This window comes from Panthera tigris, chromosome A3 (genome assembly GCF_018350195.1).
Source record: "Panthera tigris isolate Pti1 chromosome A3, P.tigris_Pti1_mat1.1, whole genome shotgun sequence".
Taxonomy (NCBI): domain Eukaryota; kingdom Metazoa; phylum Chordata; class Mammalia; order Carnivora; family Felidae; genus Panthera; species Panthera tigris.
The window spans coordinates 20746936-20767937 of record NC_056662.1 but is presented as its reverse complement, the minus strand read 5'-3'; the positions used below and the strand labels follow the sequence as shown (position 1 = coordinate 20767937).

The 21002-nt window shown below is 43.9% G+C and overlaps 1 protein-coding gene across 5 annotated transcripts in view; it reads left to right on the top strand.

Annotated features, from left to right (window-relative positions):
- The window catches only part of DHX35 (DEAH-box helicase 35), a 65926-nt gene that overhangs the window by 4607 nt on the left and 40317 nt on the right, over nucleotides 1–21002 (top strand). For 2 of the 5 annotated variants that reach the window (XM_042980408.1, XM_042980406.1), the window contains exons 2-4: nucleotides 427–560; nucleotides 5036–5128; nucleotides 12065–12142. In XM_042980408.1, coding sequence (XP_042836342.1) covers nucleotides 427–560; nucleotides 5036–5128; nucleotides 12065–12142 — 305 coding nt within the window. Of the gene's footprint in view, nucleotides 1–426; nucleotides 561–5035; nucleotides 5129–6521; nucleotides 6607–6630; nucleotides 6691–12064; nucleotides 12143–17148; nucleotides 17254–19367; nucleotides 19430–20271; nucleotides 20342–21002 lie in introns of those variants that run through there. The other 3 variants (XM_042980403.1, XM_042980407.1, XM_042980405.1) reach the window with 3 other exon arrangements.

Here is a 21002-nt window from a genome sequence, read left to right as displayed (position 1 = left end):
CCAGCACAGCTTTGGAGTACCCGGTCCCTGGCGTCCCCAGGCCTTGCCGCTGGAGTCCTGCGGTAGTGCCGCCCCTCCTTCGCCTCTGCCAATTCCCATTGGGTTTCTGTCACTTTCAGTAATTAGTAGTAATATGTGGAGGCCGGGCCTGAAAGCGTTGTCCTCTGTGACATACAGTTACGTGTGGCCAGTTTGGAGTCCAGTGGGACTCTCATCTCTGTTCTTGACACTTTTAGGGAAGATCTTTGTATTTTCCTAGGTCCTTTCCTAGATGCTTTCCTCAAGTTAAAGTTGATTCTCTTTTAGTAGTTTGAGATAAAGCGCATTGCTGGTGTTGTTTACCTTCGTCTTTGAATTTGCAACGTCTGCACATTTTTCTGTTCGTTGGTTACATCAGAGCATCTGAAAAAAGCATTTCTGTTGCAGGTACAGAGGGACCCGGCGTCAGCATCTCTGAAGAGAGACAGAGTCTAGCCGAAAATTCTGCAACAACCGTTGTTTACAATCCTTACGCTGCCCTTTCCATAGAGCAGCAGAGGCAGAAGCTGCCGGTGTTCAAGGTACACTGAATAAGAATGCGCAGTCTGTTGGTCCAAAGCAGCGTGCAGTGGCTCCGTACTTGGTACTGAAGTGGATGATGTCCTCCAACTCTTAATGATTCTTTAGAGGGGGCGCCTGGGTGGCTCAGTCGGTTGAGCGTCCGACTTCGGCTCAGGTCATGATCTCACGGTTCGTGAGTTCGAGCCCCGTGTCGGGCTCTGTGCTGACAGCTCGGAGCCTGGAGCCTGCCTCGGATTCTGTGTCTCCTTCTCCCTCTGCCCCTTCCCCACTCATGCGCTCTGTCTCTCAAAAATGAGTAAACATTAAAAAAAAAATTAAAAAAAAAAGATTCTTCAGAACACAGTGAGCTCAGAGCTACCCTTATGTAAGGGGATTAGCTTTTCAAAATATGTGTGTGTTAGTTAACCATATCAATCTTGAAAGTCCTTAAGGTTTTTTTTAGTTGAATCTTATGTATTGAAAAACTTTGCTTTCAGTTGTGGACAAATTAAAATATAAAGAAGAGTAGAGAAAATAGCACAACGAACTTCTATGCCTCCAGCTTCAACAAATTAACCAACGTATGGCCAGTTTTAGCTTTATTAAAACATTTTTTTTTAATGTTTATTGTTGAGAGAGACATAGACAGAATGCAAGTGGGTTAGGGGTAGAGAGGGAGGGAGACACGGAATCCGAAGGAGACTCCAGGCTCCGAGCTGTCAGCACAGAGCTTGACGCGGGGCTCAAAGTCACGAACCGCGAGATCATAACCTCAGCCAGCCGGATGCTCAACCAACTGAGCCACCCGGGCGCCCCTTAGCTTTATTTTTAAAGGCAAATTTTAAACAAGACTAGTTGGGAATGTGAGGTTGTTTCGGTGGAAGAGGTCAACTCCAACTGACCCAGTGACGGGATGTGGGTGGTTGTTATGGGCTGTGTGCACATCCAGACACTTGATTTTATTGGTCTCATGAAGGGGACATATTTATCTCAAGAGGCCAGAGCATAGGCTAGAATTCAGAATATGTTCATTTATAGCCATAGTTCTTCAGTACGGACAGACACGGTCCATGGACACACTTTCTCCCTGTTGCCAAGACCAGGTGGGAAGCCAAATTGTAATCGGGAAGTTTGTGCAGGGCCAAAGGCCATTTAGATATAGCTGAAGAATATTTCTTTCATATAGCCCCCCATCAAGGGTGATGAGCTCTCCCTGCCTCACGAGGTGCCTCTGGAATGACCCGAGTAGGTGTGGCCACCAGCACCCGTGATTGTCTCTCTTTCGCTTGGACAGTGCTGGGGGAAGGCTGCCAAGTTCTTCCGCTAAGGGAGTCCCTCTGTATAGACCGTGCTAATGATTCCTCTTCTATTAATTCGTGCTTTCTCCAAGTGGATTTGAAGCAGAATCCTTCTTACTTTAGCCAAGTCACCTTGGTTAGAGCTTTATGTGGCCCCAAACATTTTAGTCACTCGTGTACTGATGTTTCTGGATTTCTCCCTCAGGTGATTAGCCTCATCCAGTACGTGTGAATGTAAACAGGTTTGCCCCTCAGGAGATAAGCTTATAGGTTCACTGTTGCTGCCTCACTGGTAAGGGACAGCCTGAACTGCGGTGAAGTATCGAGACTCTGGGGCTCGACTTTAGAGTTCAAACCCAAGCTTCATCGCTTGTGTGCTGTGCGATCTTGCTTGACCATCTGAGCTTCTGTTTTGTTATCTGTGACATGGGACTGATGGCACCTACCTCAGAGGATCCGTAAGGGGCCCAGACGAGCTAATCCACATCGAGCCTTTAGCTGGGTACCTGACATACAGTAAACATTCGAGTACACAGATAATTACTGTTTACCAAGTATTGAATTTTGGCCTTTTCTGGACTGTTCTTCATTCTCCAACTGAACTTACAAGATATGATAAATGAAACAGTGGGAAAAAGCCATCAAGATTTAACATACGTTGACGGAAATTAAAATGGTAAGAAGAGGGATATAAGTTATTGATAAGCAAAACAATTTAAATTTAAGCACATTTTGGATCTCTTGAGATGTTAAAGATAAATGTAGACAAAAAGGGTAAAAGTTAACTCACTCACCAACCCCTGCGCCATTAACTAAAAGTAGATTTAAAAACAAACTGAAATGAAAGGGGCAATAAATTTAAAGTCACTCCCTTTCCCCTGATGACGTTACAAGGCTGCCTGCTCCTCGACTGCCTCCTGTCGGCTGGTGTTCCCATTAGGGCCCTGACGCCGCTATGAGAGGTTTCCTCTTACTCCCTCAACAGCCGCCTCTTGAAGCTCAGCCCCCCCCTCCTCACCAGCTCTTGGATTTCCCTGCTTGGGCCTCTGGGTGGTAGTGTCATTCTCTGTCTCCCAATCGGAAATTTTGTCATTTCTCTCTCTGTTGTCACACACTGGACTTCTCCATTCGCAGTCCTTCGTATTTAGGACGTGACGTATGAATTAATTGCCTTCTGTTTTTTCGTGCCCAATCTCGTGTGGTGCTGCCCGGTTTTCTCACAGCACTGACAGCCCATCCAGCGCCCCCCAGGAAAGTCCAGATTCTAGCTCTGTGCGCACGGCCTTTCACAGGGAAGCCCGGACCACCCTTCTCGTAATCATTTCCAAACCATTCCCGGAGCTTTTCGTGGGCTTTTGTTGGTGCCCCTTGAATAGAGTTGGTACTATTTGCTTGTTTCCGTTTTCTTTCTTTTGCTTATGTTATTTCCCTTTCCTGGAATGCCTTGTCTGTTTCTGTCTGTATTCAGATTGTCTTTCAAGTTTTCCTTGACCATCCGTCCATTTATCCATTCCCCCATCGACTGGATGGATTTTCCATTTACAAAATGCCTGCAAAGATCCCAAACCTCTCACCTTCCCTTACCCAAAACAAAAGAAAGCACAAAGTCCAGCGTGTAGGCTAGTCAGTATAGGTCACCTGCAGCAGGCTCTCCTTTGGGGGCTTGAGATATGCCGATTCCTGGGCTCTGTCCTAAACCTGCTGAATCAAACCCTGAGGGTAGGGCTGGGAATCTTCATTTTTACTTTTTTTAAGTGTTACTTATTTTGAGAGAGAGAGAGAGAGAGCAGGGGAGGGGCAGAGAGAGAGGGAGAGAGAGAATTTCAGGCAAGCTCTATGCCAACACCGCAGAGCCCGACACAGGGCTCGAACTCACGAACCGTGAGATGGTGACCTGGGCTGAAATCAAGAGTCGGACGCTTAACCGACTGAGCCACCCAGGCGCCTTAGGAATCTTCATTTTTTAACAAATATCCTAAGAGGTTTTTCACACTAAGATGTGAGAACTACATGCTTAGACCCCATATGCCAAATTCAAAAACCCCAAACAGCCAGTACCTTACTGGGTCAGTTAGGCGGCCTTTCTGCTCTCCCAGTCCTCACCACATTATTGGTGCAGAATCAGATGGGTTGAGTGGTGGTCAGAGTGTGGGAACTTGGCAGGGCTTCCTTCATTCCAAACCAGGTAGTTAGGGAATACTTTCATGACTCTCCGGAATATCAGGTGCATCTGTAAACAAATGCGGGTACAAAAATATATCCTGAAGCTAAGCAGATAGGATGTGGAGATGATCTGAGTTTTCAGGGGCCAAACCAGTATTTCTGCTCACACTAAATGGGTAAAGGAAGGCTCACTTGAAATCTAGATGCAACCTACAGGTGCTGTAGTGTGAACTCAGATATAGAGGTAGAGGTGAAAGCATATTCTTTTTTCTCTCTTTCTTTCTTTTTTCCCCCCAGTTAATAAATGGAAGAATTTGTAATTAGATAATACATAATTGTACAAAGTGTAAAGGTCTCCTTCACATCCTTGCCCCTCCCTGGCCACCCTCTTCCACTCCTGGAGACGTTACAATGACCAGTTTCTTGTTTTGTTTTGTTTTGTTTTGTTTTGTTTTGTTTTTCCCAAAGAGAGCTCGTACATAAGCATATATGTATTTACCCTTTCTTTAAAAGCATAAATGGTAGTGTATTATTTACATGGTTCTGTGTCTTGCTTTCCTCTCTTAACATACCTTGTTGACCATTGGTTATCACTGCAAATAGACATTCGTTCTTTTTAACAACCATGTGTATTCCGTTATCGGAGTGTATCATAACTGACTTAACCCCGTTAGTGAACATTTAGACTGGTTGAAGTTTTGGCTGTTATAAACAACCCTTCAGTGAGTGTGCTGTATGTGTACTTCTTTGTTCACATGTATTAGTACGTCTGCAATTAAACTCTTTGGAAGTGACAATGTTGAATTAAAGGTTAAGTACATTGTATATTTTGGTGAGTTACTGCTCTCAATTGCACTTGGTTCAGCTTATATAGACACCAACAGTATGTCTGTGAGTTGGCAATACATTTTGATAGTTCTTTTTAAAATTGACTTGCCTTTGGCCGACAGCTCATTTCACAATGTTTAAAAGTCTTTGTTTCGTTCTTTTGAGGAAATGTATGGCTTTTTACAATGTAGGGTTGTATTTTTCAGCTTCGGAATCATATATTATACTTGGTCGAAAACTATCAGACAGTGGTGATTGTCGGAGAGACGGGATGTGGAAAGAGCACACAGATCCCACAAGTGAGTATATGCTTCGATGTGTCTTTGCACTTATATTTGACTGGAAGGGTTTTGTAACTTGAGAACTCTCTTTACTATAATTTGCATTTTTAAGATCTGCCATTGGAGAGAAAATATCAACCCAACTGGATGTTTTTTATTCAACTTCTGGCTCTTGTGGTTTCTTTGATTAGTGTCAAAGTAACACTTGTCTTGGATTTAATATAATTCCACAGTAACGATTGAATAGCCATACTCTGAAAGGAACTGGGGGGCTCCTTCAAAGAGGTGTAATGTGTAGTTTTGGCCTTCGAATAGTTACAGGTGAAGAGGAAAGTAAAAGGAATACTGCCATAGTTGTAAATAAAAATGGACGACTAAAGAAATACCCCCCGTGGGAGTGGAAGGAACCCCCCCGTGCAGGGCAAAGCCCTATCTAGCGTGGACACAAGTCGACAGAAGGATCGGGAAAGGCCTTGTAAGAGAAATGACATTTAGAGTAGACGTTGAATACCCATGGCAGCTGGTGGGAAGACATTCTCCTCCAGGGAATATTGTGCTCAGGGCTGCTGGGGTGTGAGAAGTGTTTGGGATTCAGCAAGAGTTCACAGTTAGGGTGAGATCAAAGTATGTCTTATGAGGGTGAAGAGTGATGTGTAAGTAAGTGGTCAGGGATGGGGGTCGTTGCAGGTCTTTCTTTCCTTTTTAATGTAGATTTTTATTGAAGTATAAAACGCATGTTGAGAAGTTCTCATGTCATAATTGTACAGCTTGATAAATTTTCACAAGTGAATATACCTGTGTTACCAGCACCCAGATCAAGAAGCAGAACACTATTACCAGAGCCCCAGAAGTCCCCTCGTGTCCCCTTCTGGTCTCCTGGCCTCTCCTCCTGTTCCTGCAACACAAGGGTATTTCTTATTCTGGCTTCTCATACCACAGATTTGTTCTGCCTTTTTTTTTTTAATTAAAAAAATTATGTATTTTTGATAGAGAGAGGCAGAACACAAGTGGGGGAGGGGAGGAGACACAGAATCTGAAGCGGCCTCCAGGCTCCGAGCTGTCAGGACAGAGCCCGACGCGGGGCACGAACTCACAAACTGCGAGATCATGCCCTGAGCCAAAGTCGGCCGCTTAACCGACTGAGCCACCCAGGCGCCCCTGTTCTGCCTGTTTTTGAACTTGTATAAAGAGATAATATAACTTCTTTTACCCGACCCAATAATGGGTTTAGGATGTGACCCAGACATAGGTATTTCTTAGAAGGTCCCCCGGTGATTAATGTGTAGCCCGGGAAAGACAGGCGGAAGGGAACGGACAGCAGTAGACGAAGGACGGCAGGGCACATGGCGAGCTGCAAGGAAGACAGGTGCACGTGGTATCAAGCCCTTAGCAGATTACTTGCTTCCTGCAGAGAGCCACGGGAGAAGGGCCACGCGAAGTTACCAAGAGACCGCCAGAGAGTCGTGATAATCCCAGCCATCATCACCATGAAACAAGTAATGAGTAGTGAACAAGTGCTACATAAAGTGGTCACTTTGCACATGTTACTCTGTTTAATTCCCAGCGACCCTGCAAGGCAGGTACTGTTATTATTACCTTCGTGTTACAGATGAGGACATTAGCGGTGATGTGGAGGAGGGAGCAAGGGTGAAAGATGGGCCACGTGAGTTGAGGTGGTCTCAGTTTGTTTTGGAATCAGTCTGTATGCTTATTTAGTCATCTCAACATAACTGTGTTATGTTAACAAAGAACCTGAAAATCTCGGTGGCTTAAGAACACAAAGGTGTATTTCTTCTTTACGCCGTGTGGTCTCGGGTCGATGACCCAAGATGGCTGCTCCACATGGTCAGTGGGACCTAGGATGCTGGCCCAGTTCTTGTCCGGGCCTTGGGAGTAGATGGCGGAATTGTGAGATGGCTCAGGTGTCAGGACTCGTGACTGGTTGTGGCACTCCTCACGTTGCCTTGGAGAAAGCAAGTTTCATGGCCAGGCCCGATAGCAGTAGGGTGGCGGTATATATAATCCTCCTATCAGGTGGGTGGCAGATATTTGGATCCATAGTACAGAACAGCACAACGATCTGGTCATTTCCCCCAGCAAGGCTTAGCTGCCAGGTAACGGAGAGGGCCTGCTGAGCAGCGAGTCCAGGGAAAGGGTGGCCTGGAGGCCAGAGAGCGGGGTCTGAGGATCCAGCCTGGGCAGTGTGGCAGCGAACGAAGGTAATTCGTTTTAAATTTTAAGGTTTATTTTAACGTTTACTTTATTTTCATCTTTTTAATTTTGGAGGAATATTTAATGGGTTCACATCGTTTAAAATTCAAAGGCATGGAAGAACATCAAAAGAAAGGATTTCTCTTTTGCCCTATCTTTTGATCCTCATTTCCTTTATACAGATACAACGGATGTTAGTAGTTTTGCAGATAGAGATTTTCTTACTGCGTTTACAGAAAAGTGTGCGTGTACCTCTTTTTAAAGCCCAAATGGTGGCACGTATCCATGCTTTAATATACCTGGTCCTTTTTTCCACTTAATGTGTTATTTTTCAGTTGCATAGATTCTACGTAATCTATTTTACCAGTTCCCAGTTGAGAGGCATTTAGGTTGTTTCCAGTTTTGTGTTATCGCAGTGATGAAGTGAATCAATTTTCATATGTATCATTTTGTACGCATATGGGTATACTTACAGAATAAATAGAGGAGTTATGGAGGTAATGGATCCAAGGGCACGTACATTTGAATTTAATTACTTTTAAGGAACTGTATTTTCTTACAGGCACTGTGTTTTTTTAATGCATTCTTCTGGTACACAGTTGAAAAAAGCACAAAAGAATAAATGGTAAAGCGTGAGTCTCCTAAGCTTTGCTGGTGAAATTGGCTAGGTCATTGTGATAGATGATTATATTATTGGTCCGCATATCTGCTACCCCTCGTGTGGACGGATCATCTCCCTTTCCTCACCACAGAGTTTCTCTTCTCCGAGATTACCACAACTTCTTATTATGGCCTAGGAAAATTGGACAGGCTGAGTGAGGAGCTGAAGGTCATGGCAAGAATATGGAGCAGGTTTTCTTAACAAACCGTCTTGCTGGATTTATATAATATCTTTCCTTGGAAAAGTACTGCATGCTGAAGCACCAAACACCAGTTTTGAAATTTCACAAACTATATGTAGAACCCAGATGATATTTTTTCCCAGAGCTCTGTCAAAACAATGGATTATGCAAACAAGCTTCCTTACTACAATTTTTATTAGTGCTGTTTTTGATGGAGTGCTTCCTAATCCCACTCCTTAACAAGAGGACCGGATTTGGTGACCCTTAAAAAGAGCGGAGATGGAACTCAGCGTGACATAACACTGCCTTTTGATAGCAACACTATACCTGCTTTCCAGCAGCTATACATTTCCATCTGTCAGTGGTCATTAGCATGCAGAAGTCTGAATCACAGGTGTATTGAGGAGACTGGCTTCGTGGACAGGTTGTTTGTTATTATGGGAATTCTTTTTCTTTCGCTTACCACTGTTATTAAGAGATTGACTACAGTTAGTATGTTTTATTTTGGATGGGAAAATTGTGTCCCAGTTTTGTGACAGGGCTGTGGTTTGCAGAGCTTAAATTCCAGTGCTTAGATTTTTAATCTGTCCCGGGACAAGTTATGTGATCTCTTTGCTTGCTTATCTCTAAATTGTTGATGATGCTGTTAACCTTCCTTATAGGATTTGTTGCGAGGATTAAATGCGCTTGTGTGTGCAAGGTGCTCAGCACGGTTCTGGCGCTTAATAATGTAGTCCTTGACTCTTGGCTATTATTTCATTTTTTTTCTTAAGTTTTTTTTTTTTTTTTTTTTTTTTAGGGAGAGCATGCAGGGGAGAATGGCAGAGGGGGAGAGAGAGAGAGATAGAAAGGCGTGGGGGGAGGGAGGGAAGGAAAATCTCAAGCAGGCTTCACACCCAGTGAGAAGCCCGACGCAGGACTTGATCCCATGACTCTGGGATCATGACCTGAGCCAAAGTCAAGAGTCAGATGCTCCATGGACCGAGCCACCCAGGCGCCCCGTAGCTATTGTTTCTTGTGGCTCTGGTTTTGCGTTTGTGTTGTTTGGTGTGGTTGGTAGTGTCTTGTGTATGTATTTAATGTTTAATAGAAGAGAGAGAAACTTGACAGTTTTTATAGCAAAAAACCTACATTATCTAAAACATGTTGTTCCTTAGTCATTTTTTCTTAAACTGTTATTTCCAGCTAATTTTGGACGAACGGAAAAGTTGCAAAAACAATGCAGAATTCCCTTAAACCCCTCACCCCACCTCCCCTAGTACAGTAATCAAAAGCGGGACATCACTGTTGGTATGGTGCAACAGCTGGGCTGGAGATCTTACCCAGTCTCTTCAGTTTTCTCACCAGTGTCCTTTTCCAGTTCCAAGATCCGGGACCCTATGTTGTAGTTAGTTGTTATTTCTGCCTAGTCTTCTCTAGGCTGGCACGGTGTCCTAGCCTGGAGTCTGTCTTTCTCATCTTTCGTGACCTTGACATTTTTGAAGAGTACTGAGCATTTATTTTCTGGAATCCCTCTCAGTTTGGATTTGCATGATGTTTTCCCATGATTAGAATGGGCTGATGCATTGATGCATTTTGGGAAAGAATACCACAGAATTGCTGTATCCTTCTCAGTGCGTCATATCACGGGGTTTGAGATGCTAATGTGTGATCACTGGTGAGGTTCATCTTGGTTAAGGTGCCAGGGTTTGCCTATAAAGTTACTGTCTTTCCCTTTGTAGTTGGTAAATATCCTGGGGGGAGATATTTTTAGACTGCAGATACTCCCCTTCCCTTCAGGATTTGCCTCCTAACGTTAGCATCCCTCAGTGGATCTTTTGTTTTTTTCTTTTAATTAATTTATTTTGAGAGAGGGAGAGAGAGAGAGAGAGAGAGCGCACAAGCAGGAGAGGGGCAGAGAGAGAGGGAGAGAGAGAGAGAATCCCAAGCCAGCTCCACACTGTCAGTGCGAGGAGCCCGATGCAGGGCTCGAACTCACGAACTGCAGGACCATGCGTGACCTGAACTGAAATCAGATGTTTAACTGACTGGGCCACCCAGGTGCCCCTCCCTCAGTGGATCTTGTCTGCAGCAGTTACTCAGGTGTTTGCTTAATACTTTTTTCTCTTTTTTTTTCCTTCATTAAATGGAATCTTCTGTAAGGAAGAACTGTCTTTTCTCACTCATTTATTTATTTATTCAATTATTTATGTACATCAATGTGGATTCATGGATCTATATTTTGTTCTGTGGGTTAAAATCCAGTGCTATCCTTTTTAGTTTGTTCGTTTGATCATCAGGAGCTCCTTTACTTAGGCCCTGTGTTCTTTCTAAAAGCCTCCGTCCTTTTTTTTGAACCTTTCCTTACCTTCTAGTACCATAGGATGTTCCAGGCTTGTCTAAGGTTTTCCCTGCACTAGACCTGGAATCCAACACTCTGCAAGGAGCCCTGGTTCCTTTATTGGAGAATGGTGTTTAGAAATCAAGATTTGGGTGCTAGGGTGCCCATTGCTACTGAGGTGACATTGCTATGAGTCTTCGGTGGGTAGATTTAGGAAATCTTTATGTGACTTCCAATCCCCACATATAAGAGCATCTGTATATCTATGTCAATCTGTATACGTATTAAAAACCTTGAACTTATGCCGATACTTCTGATTCCAGTCCCACACCACAGGGCTCATTTTAGCCTTTCTTGATTTGTAACTTTTCTCCAACAGGGAGAAACTCAGACCTCATTGTTTACAGTATGTTAACTTATGTGTTAGATTCTAGTATAAACATAAAGCACTTTTAGAATTGCTAACCCATATGCCCATTTGCTTATTTACTAACATTTAGTAACTGGATCACAATTCTCTTTGTCTTTGGCTTTACAGCATCCAGTCCAGACATTGTTCTCCAGTTACTTAGGTCAGGTCTTTTCCACTGGCTTCGTTGTGATCACGTCATTCATTTGTACTACAAAAAGGGCCATGTGTTAGTGTTTGTATTTCCTTCTGATTTCTCTTCACTTACATCTCGGTCAGTTTGTTTATTTTTTGGGTACTTGAAGAGCACATGAAACATGACTGGCTCTAAGAGTCAGAGCTCCACAAAATCATCTACTCAGAACATTGTCACTCCCTCTTCCTCCCCTGCTGCCCTGTTTCTATTTCTCCCTTTTTCCTGCCCATCCTTCGTAGACCGGCATTCTCTCTAGTTCCTTCCCTTATTTCTTTTGAACGAGTGAGCAGGTACGTTTTTATGTAGTGGCATTTTTGTTCTTTTTTTCCTACTGTAGAATATGTACTCCTGGTGAAACAATGTCGATGTTATAAAAATATATAACTGATAACCACTGTTATCCACTTCAGGCTTTAAAAATGTAAACGATAAAATAAACATATAACAAATGAATACATAAAGCAAATAAATATGTAAATAAATCAGATAAATACACATAATCAAATTTTTTGTGTACTGATGTAATGGCGTACGTACACGGACAAAACCCAGTTATTTTTATTTAATCTGACTAAGATGTTTTGTATGGTTGATATTTACATTGAGTTGGCTCAGCATGTACTTTAAAATTCTTTGTTCTGTGGATTCAGCAGCGTTCTGTGTGACCCACGGATAGCTGTTTATTCCTCCAGGCAGCACTGGCACCTGGAAATTAGTAAGACCGGAGCGTCAGAATGTTGACCATGTGCCTTGGTTCTTCTGATTATTAGCTCTGATGTGAACGCAGGCAAATTACCTAACATGTCCAAGCCTCAGGTCCCTCATTTGCGAAATAATTTCCAAAATGTCTGCTGGGATAAGAACCCTCTGTTACTAACTTTGTCAGCGATTTTGACACAGGACGAGGTTACCTTGGGGGAAGTGGGTTCTGGAGAAGTGGTGTCGCGTGCAAACTTAGGTGTGCTTTTTTCTGCAGTACCTTGCAGAAGCTGGCTGGACGGCCGAAGGAAGAGTCGTGGGAGTGACCCAGCCCCGAAGAGTGGCAGCTGTCACAGTGAGTCTCTTTTCCCGTGTTGCAAAAACCCCATCTGCATCTTTTGTTTTCAGTGGCTTATTTTGTTTTCTTGTTTCCTGAGAGCTCCAAGTGAATACGAAGTGGCTCCTTAAGTATTTTAATTCTTCAGTTTAAAAAGAGCTGTGACCTGCTTATTTTTGCAAAGTTGGTGCTTATATGAGCTTGACGAATTTTTAAAGTAGTAATAAAGTACAGAGGAAATCACAACAAACAAAAAATAATGAAAAAACGAAAATCTCATCGCCCAGTGAAAACCTTTTGAACATTTGTGAGCATCATTCCCAGCTCTGCTTTTATGTTCACATAAAGATGAATCGGTTGGATGGACGGGAGTAGTTCTGCAAACATGGGGTCCCGGCTGTGCATTTGCCTTTGTTGGATTTAACAAAAGGGGAAACTGGAGTGAAGCAGGAGTCGGTGCTGAACGCAGGAGAGATGGATGTTCGCCACAGGAAAACGTATGAGAGCTTAAAAACTAAGAAAGAAGGTTCCAAAGAGCTTGACGATGTTACTTGTTTTTGAAACCCCGTTCGGTAGTTTCCTGTGACAGACAAACAAATGCACACTTACTCTCTGTATATTTTCTCCCTCCGTTTGTTATAGATGCAGCGCTAGGATTTTTAATTTCAAGGGTTATAAATACATGTTCTTTTCCTGTAATCACCAATCACTCCCACAGCTGATGAACTTTAATTCTAGTTTAAATAGAGCCAGTGTTCATCGCCAGTTCTCTTCCATGGTTTTGCTAACCTCGAATGGTTCATTTTGCCTTACTTCTTCATTGGCTGAATTTTCTGTGCCTGAGAACGTTTGATTGTGGTCTTTGTTACGAAGTTCTTGGTTCACACTCTCTTTCCCTAGGAACTGTGCAGACACTGTGCACTGCCCTTGGCCTGGAGGATCACTGTGTAGATGCCTGAGTTCCAGTGGGTTCTCTCCGCTGCCCTCCTGGCTCACTTTCCCTGCTTGTAAGCTTGTTTTTGTGCCAGGATACATCTCGATGCTGATTGTTCTGTCTCATTTTTTCTTAAATATGGAAGAACTTTCCGCCTTCAGGTTCAAATCTCAGGTTTTCTTCTGTTAGATGTTGGCAAACTTCTGTTCCATGTATGTTTTCTTTTGTGTAAGGGCATCAGTTCAGTGATATTAGATATCCTTTGTTCACTTTTAGTGTCTATCACCATCTCTGGAATCATCTGCTCTTTTGTGGTTTCTTTTGTAAGATTTCTCCAAGGCTGTCTGCAATGTTTGTGATTGTTTTTAGTCAAATGTATTCTGTTTGGGTTCCTTTATATCTCTCTACTTGGGTCTCATAATCACTTCTTCGAAGGTTTTTTTCATTTTGTTTTGTTTTGTTATTTGTTTTGCTTTAAAAGAGAAGTGAGGGGCGCCTGGGTAGCCCAGTTGTCTGACTCTTGATTTCAGCTCAGGTGGTGATCTCATGGTTCACGAGTTTGAGCCCTGCATTGGGATTCTCTCTCTCCCCTCCCCTGCATGTGCACACACCCTGTCTCTCTCTCTCTCTCTTTCTCCCTCAAAATAAATGTCTAAAATGGGAGGAGATATTACAATACATTACAAATTTTAAAGGTGATAATATTACAAATTTTTTTTTAAAAATCCAGAAAAATAACACAGTGTTATTATTAACTGCCTGACACATTTCCGTAAATCCTTTTGGCCGGCAGTTGTTGACTGCCTTGCCATGGATCGCCTCTTCACACGACAGTGATTTCCTATTCTTTTTTTTACAGAGGGAGTAGAGCAACATTTTCGTGTTTCCCTGGAACAGTCGATTCACATTTGCTTTTTATTATTGCCACTGAGGAAAAGTTTCTTTAATTTTGTAAGTGGTTGTTTGTAGCATTGTATACATTTGGGGAATTGTTCTCAAATCTGAGAAAAGCCTCTCAGGGGTCTGTCCTATGGAAGCTGTGAGGTTTGGGGACCTCCACAGACTGACTTGTGACTTGCCCATTTAAGACCTTAATCCTGCTTGTTTCTTGGGAAAGTCCCTTTTTCGTGTGTGCCGGAACCTAGGATTGAACCATGGAAAAGACTTTTAAAATTTCTTTTTAATTGCTTTTTTGCTTGTGTTCCTGCCTTTCTTTCCTTCCTGGTCGGCTTCGCTGCGGCGGGCTGACGTTAGTACTTTGATGATAAGTGCTCATCCTTGCAATGGGCCACCGACGGCCGCAGAATGTTGAGGCTCCGTTGGGCCTGATAACGCACGGCCTCCGCCCACATCTCTTCTCCTCCTTTGCTGGGCCAAGGTGGGGCTGCGGAGCTCGAGGCGCAGGCCGTAGTGATTGCAGAGGTCTGTCAAGGCTCATGACAAAATTCTTTGGGCTCTCTGACTTAGGATTCGATACTTGCTGCCTGACTGCATGCATCTCCTTCAGTCCTCTCCCCCTTGTGATTGTTTGCTATCAAAATGGATTTCCACTGAGACATGTCCTGGGTCTTCTGGACCCAAACACGCTGCTGTTTCTTGTCTTCCTAAAATAAGGATTGTCCGTCCTGACCGTTAGGGCCATGGTGTCACATTAAAAACCCCCGTAGTCGGCCATGGTTGACCTTGGAGCCTTTCTAGAGTCAGGCCTCAGGGCATCTGGCAGCTGTGCTTCCCAGTTTGTTGTCTGGCCTTGTGGCTCTTTCCTCCTTTCATCGGAGATACAGGTTGTGGCTGATAATATGTTTTCTTTCTTTTATTGTTTCAAATGAGCTCTTCAGAGGAATGCCTCTATTTTGTCATCTTTACCTGGACAAGAAACTAATCCTGTTGCCTTGAGTTACTTGTGCTCTGTACTGAGTTTTAATTATTGTGTCATCTTTTTTTTCCCTAAAGTCCATTTTCTAATTGTCTTCAAGGCAGAAATTATTGATAAACATTTTTTCTGAGCCTGTGTAAGTAAAAACAGAGATAACAGTTGGGAAACCACTAGACTTAGTAACCTTCTATGTCACTGAAAGATGACTCAGTTACTTAGGAATTAGAGCAATTTTTCCTGTATGTAGTTCGGACTCCCAGCTCTTAATCACTCCGTGTTTTGCTCCAAATTTGTAGCTATGGGTAATTTCCACGAAGCCCCATGCCTTCTCTTGAAAGGGCAAAGAGTGTAGAAATCAACGGGGTAGTATTAATAGAGCTGTGAAGTTGGGAATGCTACATCTCAAAAAGTACTTTGTGTGCAGACTAAACTCTGAAAACCATCTCAGAGCCTGAGAACAGATCGCGCAAGCCTTTGCTCGATCTCCGTGAGAGGCGGTCCGCCTAATGAGGAGATCTGTTGGACTGCTAGGGTCTGGGTTCACCTTCAAGACCAGGCCCTGCCTTGACCTGTGATTCAGGACAAGCCCTAACCCTGTCTTACTTCAGTTTCTTCCTCTGGGAAAACAAGGGTACCTCGCCCACCTCGTGGGCCGTGCGCGTATTTAGCGAGATACAGTTTTTGCAAACTTGGAGCACAGCACGGGCCGGTGGTTAGTGCTCGGTGACTGGGTTCTCCTTTTTGTTTCCTTTTCCCTGTGTTTGTTTGCCTGTGTCAAAAATATAGTATTTACCCAGTCCGGTTGATGCAGTCATTGGGAGTGAAACTTAAATAGTAGAGGTAAAAACCTGTCAGAAAGCCTTTTCAATGTCCAGTGATGTGATCGTACATGAAAGACTAAAATAAAAAGTTTGAAAATAAAATATCTTGGATAGCAGATGCGTCCGAATCATGAAGTAATAAGGCTTGGCCCGAGGGCTGAGTGCAGGGAGGCTCCGGGCTCCTGCCCCTGGGGCCACCGCAGCCCAGCGGCACTGGCAGGAAGCCCTGCCTGCAGACAGCTCCTGTGCCGGCCCACGTCCCCGACCCAGGACTCGGAGACTCCGTGGAGAGGTCGCCTCACCTGTGGGAGCGGTCGCCCGGCTGCCTGCCTCGCGTGGGGGGCCGTGTGCCAGGTCCCCGGGAAGCCTCTTTACTACCGTTTGCCTGTGGTTCTTTTCAGTTAGGTAGTTTATACGGTGAACATTAAACTCTTTATTTTCTTTTTATTGCTCTCCCACTTTGATATTTATCTATTATTTCAAATATTCTCCATTAATAAATTGACAGCCTTTGCCTTCGAGGGGTGGTGGGAGTTCTTGCCGTTGGGTTTTGTCTTCTCTTTCCTGTGTTCACCTCTCATTTGTCATATGTTGGTAAGTGAAGAAGAAATCTATAGATTGTGGTCTTTCTAATATATTGTTATGTATCTTGTTTTCTACTCTTACTTTATTAAGGTAACTTGGATCCTTCATTAACCTTCTCACCTGCTTATCCACCCTGTTCCTTTTTTTCATCTTTTAACCTACGTTCTTCTTTTTTGTTTCCCCTTTTACTGCTTTTTTGGTAGCTGGGGCACTGTTGCAAATTGTTTTAGGTTATCTGCCTCTGGAAACGTCATTGCTTTGCCTCCAAAGGGAAAATGAACTTGGCCCAGTGTTGAATGGGATCATTCCTGTTCTCCTGCCTTCATGGTCCAGTGGAAGGTACTTTATTTCGAGGCGTGAAGATGTGAAAATTTGTCCTTCGTCCGTGTGCTAAAGAAAGCTTTACTAGGGTGTAATCTTGTCACTTCTTCAACTTTTTGCTTCGGCCGCCAGGAAATGCCGAGCCGAATTTGTGGCTCAACTGAAATCATTTTGGCACATCCATGTTTTAAGATTCTCTCATTGGCTTTGATCTTTTGAATTTTATCTGCCATTTCTTTGGTCCGTAACATCTTTATGTGATTCCATTGTGCGGCTTATTGTTACACGGTAGTTAATTATAAGCTGCCTCAAGTTGGGTGTAGAATAAATCACATGCTTGCTCTCTAATGACCTGCCCCTTTTCTTCTCATTCTCCATGGTGTTCACATACTATTCAAAAAATAAGGGACCTTTAGATTTTCCACAGGATGTGCTCTGTGCAGTAATTTCTGCGTCTCTGTTTTCAGCATGATCTTTCTTCCCAAAGGTTGCAGGGAGAGTAGCTGAGGAAAGGGGCGCGCTGCTGGGCCACGAGGTGGGCTACTGCATCCGCTTTGATGACTGCACCGACCCACTGGCCACGAGAATTAAGGTGAAGTGCTCACACTGCTTTTCGTGCTGTGAACCAAGAAGATTATTGGGGGGAAATTGCGAACGTGCAGCCTCACTGCTGACGGGGACCTTGATGCCATGGCAGAAAGTGTATGAAATCACCCTGCCCTCAGGGAGATGAGTCCGCGGGAGGTGCGGTGCTCTCCCAGAGAGTCCTTGAATCATAGCCCAGAAGGGACCTTGGAAGGAAGGTTAAGCCCTTGGCTCGACAGATGAAGAGGTTGAGGGCCCGGGAGGTTGAATGGCTTGTCTGAGGTCTGTGCCCGTTGGTGATGGAACCAGGACTCGAGGCTGTCCTTTCTTCCGTGTGTTTTATTGTTTTTCCACCAATTCACACAGCTGTCAAAACGAAGAAACTTGCCTGCGAAAGACTTAACAACAGGGACAAGGCAGTATCAGTTGATAAGCATGGAATTCCCAAAGTTAGAACTTTGCCATTTTTACAGGATGACAGATTTTACTTGTGTGTTCTTTGACTAGTTGCTACTGTTGAAACGATCAGTATCCGTGGTAATCAGTCAGCATCAGTATACAGTCACCGGGGCGTCTGCTCCTCAGGGCAGTTCTGGAGTCGTTCTCATCAGACAGTACTGCAGAACCATGAAAATGCCCTGATGAAATGGAAATTGGTTCTGAGAATCTCCATGACCTCTCAATTTGCAGCAGAGGAAAGTTGAAAAGAATCAGAGGAACCAAACAAGGTGGTGATTTATAAAAATAGGGATCTTATTTTCTACATTTCTGTATTTTGTTACCTTTGAGATTTTGCTAGGTCAAGGGAACATTCTTCTGTACCATCAAATATATTGAAAGTAGGTAATTTAGCAAATTGTTAAAACGGTCGTTTCTGAGTCTTTCACGAGAAGCTTCCGTATTCCATTTGGCCATCATTTTTAAGGTGCTCTGCTCCTACCTGGTGCCTGTCGTCGGGGGTGGGTCCTCCTCCTCACTGCTCTGCGTATTTGTGGCAGCTGGTACCAGGCTCAGGATGGAAGCACATCCTGTTCTTAAACACGAAACAAAAAGTAGGAACACTAAGCTACAGCATGCGAGGGAGATGGTTAGCCTGGTTAAAGTACTGAGTTATTTTAGATGACATTAATAACGTAGTTACTACTGCATGTTTTTGAAGCATTTTATAAACATTCATTAATCTTAAATAATAATAGCTGATATTCTTGAACACTGTGTGCCAGGTCCCGTGCTGAACACTTTACGTGTCCTGTCTCTCTTAATTATACCACAGTAACCCTCCGAGGTACATGCCTTTATTATCTCCGTTTTACAAATGAGGAGTCAGGCTCAGAGAGGGTAGGTAACTTGCCCAAGGTTCACACAGCTCGTGAGAGGCGGCAAGAGGATCCGGGCTCCCAGCCCACGGACACCACAGCCTTTCTTAACCACCGCCCTATCCAGCCTCCCTAAGATGATAGCAGGCAAAGCCCAAGTTAGCAACCTCAGAGCTGCAAGTCTGAGTTGGAACATTTTAAAAAAAATTTTTTAAATGTTTGTTTATTTTTGAGAGAGGGAGAGACAGAGTGCAAGCTGGGGAGGGACAGAGAGAGGGAGACACAGAATCCGAAGCAGGCTCCGGGCTCCGAGCTGTCCGCACAGAGCCCGACGTGGGGCTCGAACTCAGGAACCGTGAGATCATGACCTGAGCCGAAGTCGGACGCTCAACCGACTGAGCCACCCAGGGGCCCCTGGAACATCTTAAGAACGATGGCCTCAGATTCATGGCCTTTCTTTGCGCAGACAGGGTTTGTCTTCACGGCCATTCATCCACAGTACCAGGAGTGCAGGCCCGGAGGAAGCAGGGTTGAGCCGATGTCAGATAGTAAATGCGGGTGGGATTCTGCTGGAAGATTTGCAGGCCCCAGCCGCGGACCCCGTGATTGAAGTCTTGTTTGCGAACAGTTCCATGGCTTGATAACAGAAATGTCGGGGCATTTCCTCAGTCCTCTGTGGGAATTACCTTGTACGCATACTGGCAAAGAGGCTGTATGCATTTGGTTACACTTGAGCTTTGAAAAAAAATCATGAACGTACAGCGTAAATGAATTATTTCTAAAACTTTGTGTCTCTGTTTTTTAGTTTCTGACTGATGGAATGTTGGTCAGGGAAATGATGGTTGATCCGTTGTTAACAAAATATAGGTAAATGTGTTTTTCCTATGATAACTTCCCCGAAGTTTGAAAGGCACACAAGTAGATTGAGAAGCAGTTGTGTCAGTAGCTGGGATTTGCAACTGCCTTCAGTTGGCCCAAAGCTTTCCCTCCTTACCTGGCCTGTTTTGACCTTTGACGCTTTCTCAGAGTTTACTGACAGTAAAAAATGGGCACCTTAAAAGCCCTGTCATTATTTGAATAATCTGTTGACTCGTCATACTTATCTTGGCCTCTGTTATATCCCCGGCTTGATGGTGACTGTGGATGCCAGCACAGAAATGGGCGATGTTTGTTGGATATTATATGCAGAGTCCAAATAATTACTTACACTCTGTGTGTCTTTGTCCATTACTCATTAACGTACCAACGTTGTCCTACACAGGCTCTGGGGTATGTTGGGGAAGGATGTCGCATTTGACACCCGTGTATACATGTGACCCATCTGTGCTCGCATGTCTCTGTGCTGTTATCTGCAGCCTAACAGTCTTCGGGTAGTGGGGCCTTGCTCTTAATTCTATGTGCTTTGTGGGGTTATGTGTTATATTGTGATTTAAAAGTCAGGTATTAGGTCCTATGAGAATCCAATGTGGGTTATAAAACTCTTTAAAGATAGCAAAAAAATATGCACCGTTCTTCACCAAGATATGTCAGTGTCACCATTCTTGTTAGCTGAATAGTCGTCTCCTTGACAAAGACGAGTTACTTAGCTCTCCTTTCGATACAAGGTGATTGCATGGGGACTAGATACCCAGAAGTCCCTTTGATGGTCTGGGTGGGATCATGCAGGTGGTTTGTTTGATGCTCACTGAGGTCTTCCCTTTGATCCTTAGTGCCATCATGCTGGATGAAGCCCACGAGAGGACCTTGTACACAGACATTGCCATTGGCTTGCTGAAAAAGGTGTGATTTCGCCACCAGACTTTTCTTTTTCTGTTTCTGTTTTGTTTTATTGCTTGGTTAGGAAAGTAATTGTAGCAATTTGGGAAATCCAGTAAAATATGAAGGAAAGACATTCAAATGATCCATACTTCTGCTCACTCAGAGAAAATTACTGGTAGAATGTTGATACGGTTCTTTCTATTCTTGTGTGTATCTGTGTGTACCTGAATCTGTGTTGGCATAAGAGGCATTGGATGGTATGTGCTAACTTGTATCTCGCACATCTCTCTTAATATTACATCAAGATCACTTCTCTGTGTCATTAAATAGTCCCCGAAGACATTATTTTTAATAACGGCTATATAATCACATGTCTCTCTCTTGCCTTACTGTTAGGCATTTGAATGGCTTCCAGATTTGAAGTATTTTCTTTTTTTTTTTTTAATTTTTTTTTTTAACGTTTATTTATTTTTGGGACAGAGAGAGACAGAGCATGAACGGGGGAGGGGCAGAGAGAGAGGGAGACACAGAATCAGAAGCAGGCTCCAGGCTCCGAGCCATCAGCCCAGAGCCCGACGCGGGGCTCGAACTCACGGACCGCGAGATCGTGACCTGAGCCGAAGTCGGATGCTTAACCGACTGAGCCACCCAGGCGCCCCTGAAGTATTTTCAATAATACTTC